At 44.5% G+C, this 7678-nt stretch overlaps 1 protein-coding gene across 1 annotated transcript; it reads left to right on the forward strand.

Moving 5' to 3' along the window:
- Nucleotides 1-810: 810 nt before the first annotated feature.
- LOC149343007 (uncharacterized) lies at nucleotides 811-7003 on the forward strand. Its single transcript, XM_089542277.1, has 5 exons — nucleotides 811-1056; nucleotides 4428-4579; nucleotides 5873-5940; nucleotides 6056-6142; nucleotides 6807-7003. The coding sequence occupies exons 1-5, from the start codon at nucleotides 940-942 to the stop codon at nucleotides 6929-6931; spliced, it is 549 nt and encodes a 182-aa protein (XP_089398403.1). The 5' UTR covers nucleotides 811-939; the 3' UTR covers nucleotides 6932-7003.
- Nucleotides 7004-7678: the final 675 nt, after the last annotated feature.

Consider the following 7678-nt stretch of genomic DNA (forward strand, 5'->3'; position numbering starts at 1 on the left):
TCAAGCTTGATTTTCTAAGTTTATAACTACAGCCCTTCTCATAAACTGAGCTGTGGCTTTAGTTCGCCGCCGCCGTCAGTAGCAAAAAGTAATTTTATAAGGTGCGTGAAGTGAAGATCAGAGTTAATTTAATGACTTGTACTGCGTGCCTTGTAATGAAAATCATTGCTGCGTCTTTCGATAACCACAACCTTAACTCCACGAATGATACCATGACTGCCAGATCTTCGTTGTTTTGCAAGGATTTTCGTTTTATACAAACATTCGCCCAAGTAACGAATAATTATGCAAATATTCTATTCGTACTCGATTCGGTTTTTTTGATTATTAGATTCGTACTCGATTGGGTTTTTAGCTACAGTATTCGTTTTCTATTTTGTACCAAAGCTAAACTATTCGTATTCGATTCAGTTTCAGAAGAGTACTATTCGGACACCCCTAATAAATAATGGCTTTTAATTTTTATAGGCTATATTGCATAGTGAAACCGAGACACCCATTTAAAACATATCCACACATTTTTGCCGGGTCAGCAGAAAACACGCTTTAAATCCGACGATATCATGCCAGGACAGCTAAAACGTTTGAGCATTGTGTTAAACAAAGGATTTTTTTGTGGCTTATCTTCTGCGATGCCTTCGGGTGCTGCGGAGCAACAAAAAAATAACTATTAATTGAGCCGTCAGTTAGCTGTCAGTTGCAAATACAGGGGTGCGACCTACAGACATGGCAGGGCCTGAAAACTGAATGACGGCCAGCGGAGAAGAATAATTCCCTTGGCCTCTCGCAGCTGCATGGTGTAGGGGAGTTGTCTGCCGGCCGTTTTGTGCCGCTGTCGTGTGGCAGAGGAGCCAGTAACACTACAGCGAGTCCAGAATTCGGCATAAAAGGGGCGCCAGTGTGTAGCTCATGTGACTGAGCTCCCACCCCGTGTAAATCATGTGCAAGTTCTCATCGTTGGCGCGGGCCAGCACTTGTTTTCTTACACTGGCTATCGTGCTGACCCTTGGAGAAGCTGGGCACAAGTCACGACGTGAAACGACGGACCTTTCTAAGGTGCGAATTCTGTAAAAGTTACCTCAAAGCTAAGCTCCTAATCGTTGTAGCTGTCACACGCGCACGGACCTTTGGAAGGAACGTACAGCAGTGGACGTATATTTACGTCTTGCTTATCGTGAGGTTCGTACTTGACGCCGCAGTGTCGCAACATCCGCAACAGTTGTTCAGCGTATACAGTACGCACTAGGCGCGTCAGTATCGAATGGTGGGCTATTGGTTGAGTTTGTTGTTGTTTAGGGTTTTCGCTTGATTAATTCGCGAGGGCACTCACCCAGCGAATATTAGCTAACGCTTGTGTAAAACGGACCAGTATCTGATAGGCGGAACAGCTTCATCTACTCCTATTTGCTGCTTGCCCGTACAATTGGGGCTTTTTAGTGCAGCGATGAAGTGCTTTTTTGTGCACGGAACTACAGTTATTTTTCTTCTAGTAGTAAAGGAACTGAGAACTTTTCATTCGCAATTGAGCGAGCGGCATAAAGGCATAAGAATAAAAAAGTTGATAAAATTTTCGTATTTAGCCGCAATGCTACGGAGCGTTGGAATTTTCAGTAACGTTGAAACAGTTCCTTAAAGGAAGAAGGCTTACAAAAAGCTATTTTCTTCCAGAGTTGAAGAAAAGGCGCGTTAAAGTTTGTTAGGTGGAGCACTATAAAGCTGATTTTGGGCGGACCAGGAGGTATTAACCACTTTATGCGTGAAAGTTGAGAAGTTTGCTTCTGCGTGCAAAATGGTGCGCTGTTTGGAACATTCCAGAAGAGGTTGCTATCCCCCTTCAGAATCCAGCTGTCATTTCGTGCGAAATGAATATGTAACTAACCGTTTTCGTTACTTGTCGAGATCATCTTCGTTGGAATGCGACACCTGTGTACGTACGCACGGCTTTCAAATGACAGAAGTTATTTTTCTCTAAGGGAAGATTTATGGCTTTTTGTTAGACCTGGTTAAACTGAATTAAACCGTTGTAGAGGGAGCCTGTACGCTGCTCGCTTACGTAGGCAGAACTTTCTTCCTACTAGCGGAGAGAGCTACAGGCCAAAACACGGTCCGATTCTTATTTTCCTTTTGTACGGATGAGCGAGTAAACATTTTGCACAAAGTATGAGACCTGGTGTCTTTGCGCGGTAATCCACTAGCAGTTTGTTTCTAGCAATTTGCAGTTTGTTTCTTTCACCAAACCAAAGGATGAAGACGCACAGAGTGGAAGCCATTTTTTGTTTTCTAATTGTCATCATCACCATCATCATCAGCAGCAGCACCAGCGCCAGCAGTAGCAGCCATACTACGTCCACTGCAGCGCAAAGACCTGTCCCATGTCTCACCATTAACCCTGTCCTTTGCCAGTTGCGGCCACCGTATGCCCTCAAACCTCTGAATCTCATCCGCCCGCCTAGCTTTCTGCGGCCCCTGCTACGCTTGCCTTCTCTTGGAATCCACTCCGTTACCCTTAATGACCAGCGGTTATCTTGCGTTCGCATCACGTGCTCTGCCGAAGCCCATTTATTCCTTTTGATTTCAACCAGGATGTCCATAGCCCCCGTTTTATCCCTGATTCACTCTGCCCGCTTCCGGTCTCTTAATGTTACACCTATCAGGTTTTAATGGGTTCTGGAACTCCTAGGGTTATGGAACTCCTGGTTGGATGATGGAAAGACGCGGGTTCATCCGGGCCGCGGGGGCGAAACGATAGGGGGCCGTGCAGTCTGCAACATTACGGCACGCTAAAAAACCCCAATTAGTCAAAATTATCCTCTACTGCGTCTCTCACAACCTTGCTCGCTTTGAGACGTTAATCCTACGAAACCAAACCAAACGTTCGAAATCCAGTTTCCTGAACTCAATAAAACCTATACACATTTCTCAATAGGGAATTGCGGAGCGGAAATTGGAGGGACAATTAAGCTCCTGTTTAAGAATATAAGGATATTACGCGTTAGCGTTAGTGAGTTCACGCCCATATATGTGAATTGGTCATCCTCAACTTCCGTTCACAGGTCCCTGACATTCCTCACTCCGCTCCTTGCGCAATGGTGCAGTGATTAAGGAATGCACCACTGCCTTGCGATGGCAGGCGTTGCCACCGGTGGAGCTTGAGCGACCCATAAATAAGCTCGCGCCATATGCTAAATGTTTAAATTCAGTTTAAAAGACGACAATAGAATGCGGTAAAACTGCAGCTAAATAGCTCTCTGTAACTTCTACTAAAAAATATGAAAGACTTGAAAAAAATTACCAGGTCTTTTCCCTTTCTGGCAATGCGAATTTCAGCAACAGATGAGGTGGCGCGAAATACTGACGACATAAGAAGTCTAAATAACGGTGGTGGTTGTCTTGCATTTATTCCGAAATAGACGCCGTCCGATGTCTTCCTTGTATTCGTCCTTCTTCGGTTCCGAACGATGCATCGCCGACCAGTCCACTCTTCTGCTTGAGTTCACGAAGAGACGGCGTCAAACGAAACGTGGAGGAGGCAATGAAAGAGAAAGCAGCAAAACGAAGAGATTTTAGCTGAAGGAGAATGACCACTAGAGAACTTGATTCTCGCTTCGATGGCGGGAAGACCGTTGCGTGACGGCACAGGTAGTAGTTATAGGTGGCGACCGAAGATCCTGACCGGGAGAATAACATAACTGGGAAATCAACAGTGGTGTGAACCGCATTTGCAGAAAGCGCCAGGTTATCAAGAACCATTTACAACTTCTATTCAAAAGTACCGCGTAAAATAGGCGCACGTTGCCAGTAGTCTACGATGGAAATGAAATATACAAAGTATCAAAAAGGGCTGAAATTAAACACAGGACAACACAGCAAATTGTACAAAAAAAAATGAAGCCTAGTAGGTTAGAGAAAAAAAGAGGGGCAATGATGACCGTGCTGAAGTCAACAAGACATGGACATGGGCAGGGGATCTCTGAATGAGAACAGGTAATCGATTGTCCCCTATAAGGTAATGGAGCGTGTTCTGAGAGAAGTTCAGCGTAGAAGGGCCCAGTGAGGAGATGAGGTTTTGGAAGGGTGTGGGGATGAGATGACTGCAGCAGGCTGAGGACATATTCGCGAAAGAGGACTTTCTCCTGCCGTGAACATTGCTGAGCTGATGAGGATCATAATGAGGATGAGCACACGCAAGGTAGGTAGGCTTACCTGCGCTTTGGTTTCACTTCGCGTGAGTGCCATTGTAAAAGCAATGGTGCCGATGCAGCTGTGCCAGCATATGCTACCGATACTGGGTTCTCCCGCAAGATGCCTCTACAAACAAAGCCCCTGCGCTTATCTTTTACAGGCGTAAAGGCCTCGCCACAGATTTACGCAAAGAAAAACCACTTATGCGACTACTTCTTGCTTCTTTTGGCCATTATTTCTTGCAGTTATTTGATGCGTTTCCTTCCGACGTCGCGATATTCGATGAAGACCTAGATGGAGACTACGACTGCCTGTCCGCCGTGCGCACGCATTTCGACAAAGAGACCGGGGCGGCCAGTTATCTGTGGATGCTGAAAGGACAAAACGGATATCTTAAGTAAGCCTAATCTGAAACGAAAAAGACTTAATTTGTGTTGCTGCATAATCTGCAGTACATCAAGCTTGAGCTGTTCTTTAAGAAAAAGTTTCTGCGATGTTTGTTACAGGAAATCAAGCTTACAAAGCGCAATGCGTGATGGCCCCTTTACAGCATTAGAATCACCTGCACGAGAAAGTTGTTATAATGCAATAGGGATGATGATAGGGTTAAGCGCTAGGTTTCTTACTTTTCCAGTTTGCAGTGTGGCGTCGAAATCTCAAGAGAAAAGATTTTTTTAGACATTTGAGGCTGACACGATCGGAAGGTTCCTATTTCGGGCAGCGTGAAAAATTTAAACCCCTGTTAAAAAGAACGTGTCACTGGATAAGCGCAGCGGATGACGATTTAAGCTCTTATTCTAGGTGTATCACACCATACCTAGTCTACTTTCTCCTCCTACGTGGGATACACGGAGAAAAGTTAGCAAGGGATGGCAGGGGAGTTAAGGGGGAACACCTTAGCTCGATGAACAATTTTCTACAAGAGGAACTGTATTTTCTTATAAACATTAAACGATGAAAATAGCTATGCACCGTATCCACAAAATACGGGGCACCTTAGCGTCTCGTTTTCAACCTTCTTGATCAAAGGTAGCCTATGACATCACGATTTGCTCAAATATGCAGAATAACAAGCGCGTTTTTGGTTTTGTGTATGTATGGCTGCACTGTAATGTAACTATTTCTGTGCGATTATGTACATTCTGCTCTATGAACATGCTCAAGTTGTTAACGACAGAGAGAAAGCATACACGTGCATTTATAGCTTATGAGTGCTGCAGTTGGTGAAATAATGTCAGCACCAAAACATGTATCGCCACGTTTTTCTATAAAGCATATCTGTGGACTAAATGGTAAAATACATACAAAGATAGAATAAAGCTAGATTTATTTGACATTTCTTTCATTCCAGGTACCACAAAGGTATATCTGTGTTGGCAATGCCCAGAATTGGATGTTGCAATAATTAGTTTTGAATGCTAACCTAGGGCTAGCTTTGTTTACTCCTAGGTTTCGACGGTTCTTGCTTTTGTGTTGAAATTTTTCACGTAACAGGTCATCAATTAAACAGAAGTTGCACCGTAATCTGAGGCCAAGAAATATTCAGAAAGTTGCCCAACATCAACTGACTATTCGCATGCGCGAGGGAACATTGTTATAGCTTCCGCCGAAGTCCAATGTTTGTACTACTGTGTTTACTCATCACGCTTGCGCAAGACACAAACTGGGCGACATTGTTCCATCTTTTCAGCAAAAACTTCACTGTGCATTTGAAGCCTGGAGTCACGCCTGACGAGCCTGTTTTCAGAATCGACGACTGTAAGCTTGCACCTTTCGCTTACCTGTTAGAAAAGCGACTGTGAATATAAGTTTTTACACACACTCGACTCATATTGTTATGGGTACAGTGTAACTTGCAGACAATTTCTTGCAGCTGACGGCCCTTGGGAAACTGCTCAGTTTCTTTACACGGATAACAAGTCGTGCGTCGTGATGTACTTTCCCTACAAGGAATTCCAACGTAAGTGAGGATCTGACTCGTCCGGAGTCCACTTTCACGCAACCGACATATTTGGTTACGTTTTGACTGGGGCTATTGGGGGGCTAAAGCTGAATAAATGTATTCGGAAGTAGCTCCATAATCTTTAATCGTAAAGCATAGGTTGCTTAGGAATATTCTTGCTTATAGCGAATGAAGTAGCATTTTCTAACGTGTTCGTTAGAACCCGCCGCGGTGGCTCAGTGGTTACGGCGCTCGCCTGCTGACCCGAAAGACGTGGGTTCGATCTCGGCTGCAGCGGCTGAATTTCGATGCAGGTGAAATTCTAGAGGCCCGTGTACTGTGCGATGTCTGCACGTTGAAGAACCCCAGGTGGTCGAAACTTCCGGAGCCCTTGACTACGTCGTCCCTCATAGCCTGAGTCGCTTTGGGACGTTAAACTCGAATAAACCAAACCAAACCTAACGGGTTCGTCATGTCCTCGTTATTCAGCTTAATGACAGAGATAAATATACGACAGCAAGTTTTGATAATATATGAAAAAAAAACATAACAAAGACTTTCACGTTTTTTTTCACCGATGAGTTCGTTAGCCGGAAGGAATTTCAGAGGAGTCATTATTACCTGCGCATTTCATGTGATGTCATCCTCTGGAAATGACCCTTTTTCTCTGTTCTATGTGCAGACTGCTTGCTATGGATGTCGGATGAAGCCAAGGGCCACGTTCCCGAAATCTGCTTTGAGCGATTCAAAGAGAGCTGCAACATAGAAAAGATAGTTTACGATGAAGACTGCGATGGTGTTTTTTAAGTTGACAGCGGAAACCTTACAAAACCTTCCGGATGCAATTTAAGCTTGTGTTGCAGTGTGCTGCTTAAGAGCGTGATTAATAATAAAGTTGAATGGTCTCATTATTGTGGCGTCTGGCCAAATGGCATTTGTTTGAATAAAGCCGGCAGTTTTTCATCAGGGCTAAAAAACAGAGCAGAATCAACTGAATCTGGGCGGATTGCAGCAAGCGATTTTTTTTCCATACTCGGGTATTTGGAAAGTGGCACACATAGCGCTATACATGGAACGCTTGTCGAAGCGCAATTTAATATGTTGCCTTCTATTACGGAAGTAAAATTATGAGAAAATATAGTGTGCTACGAAGAAATCAGGGGGAGGGGTGGGGGAAGGGGAGGTGAACCAAGCGCGCACGCAAAGTAAATGAAGAGAGCGGACCCAAGTGCGATAATTGCAACGCCTATTGACCACAACAGACGGGCAGCGTCACGCGAAGAACGAGAATACGAAGAACAAGCAGGGTAGGTGCTTCCCGTGCCTTCAGAACCAAACACCCTTGCTTGAAAGAAGTCCGCCTTGATGTACCGCAGCTCATAAAATAGGATTTAATGCCGGTACATGATCCCCGTTTCTATGCTGGGAAGATGCGCCATAGTTTGGCAGAAGTGTAGTTTGAAAGGTCGAGCAATGGAAACTTGTGTTTCTATCTCTGGTTTTAGTTTACGTACCCGGGGAACGCATCAAAGGGGGAGTATGATGAGGAATTTG

Source organism: Amblyomma mixtum, chromosome 5 (assembly GCF_055824585.1).
Source record: "Amblyomma mixtum isolate Tamu chromosome 5, ASM5582458v1, whole genome shotgun sequence".
Lineage (NCBI taxonomy): Eukaryota > Metazoa > Arthropoda > Arachnida > Ixodida > Ixodidae > Amblyomma > Amblyomma mixtum.

Coding starts and splice junctions, on each gene's coding strand:
- LOC149343007 (XM_089542277.1), top strand. CDS start 940: ATGTGCAAGTTCTCATCGTTGGCGCGGGCCAGCACTTGTTTTCTTACA. Junction 5,941..6,055: donor TGTTTTCAGAATCGACGACT/GTAAGCTTGCAC, acceptor AATTTCTTGCAG/CTGACGGCCCTTGGGAAACT. Junction 6,143..6,806: donor TCCCTACAAGGAATTCCAAC/GTAAGTGAGGAT, acceptor TTCTATGTGCAG/ACTGCTTGCTATGGATGTCG.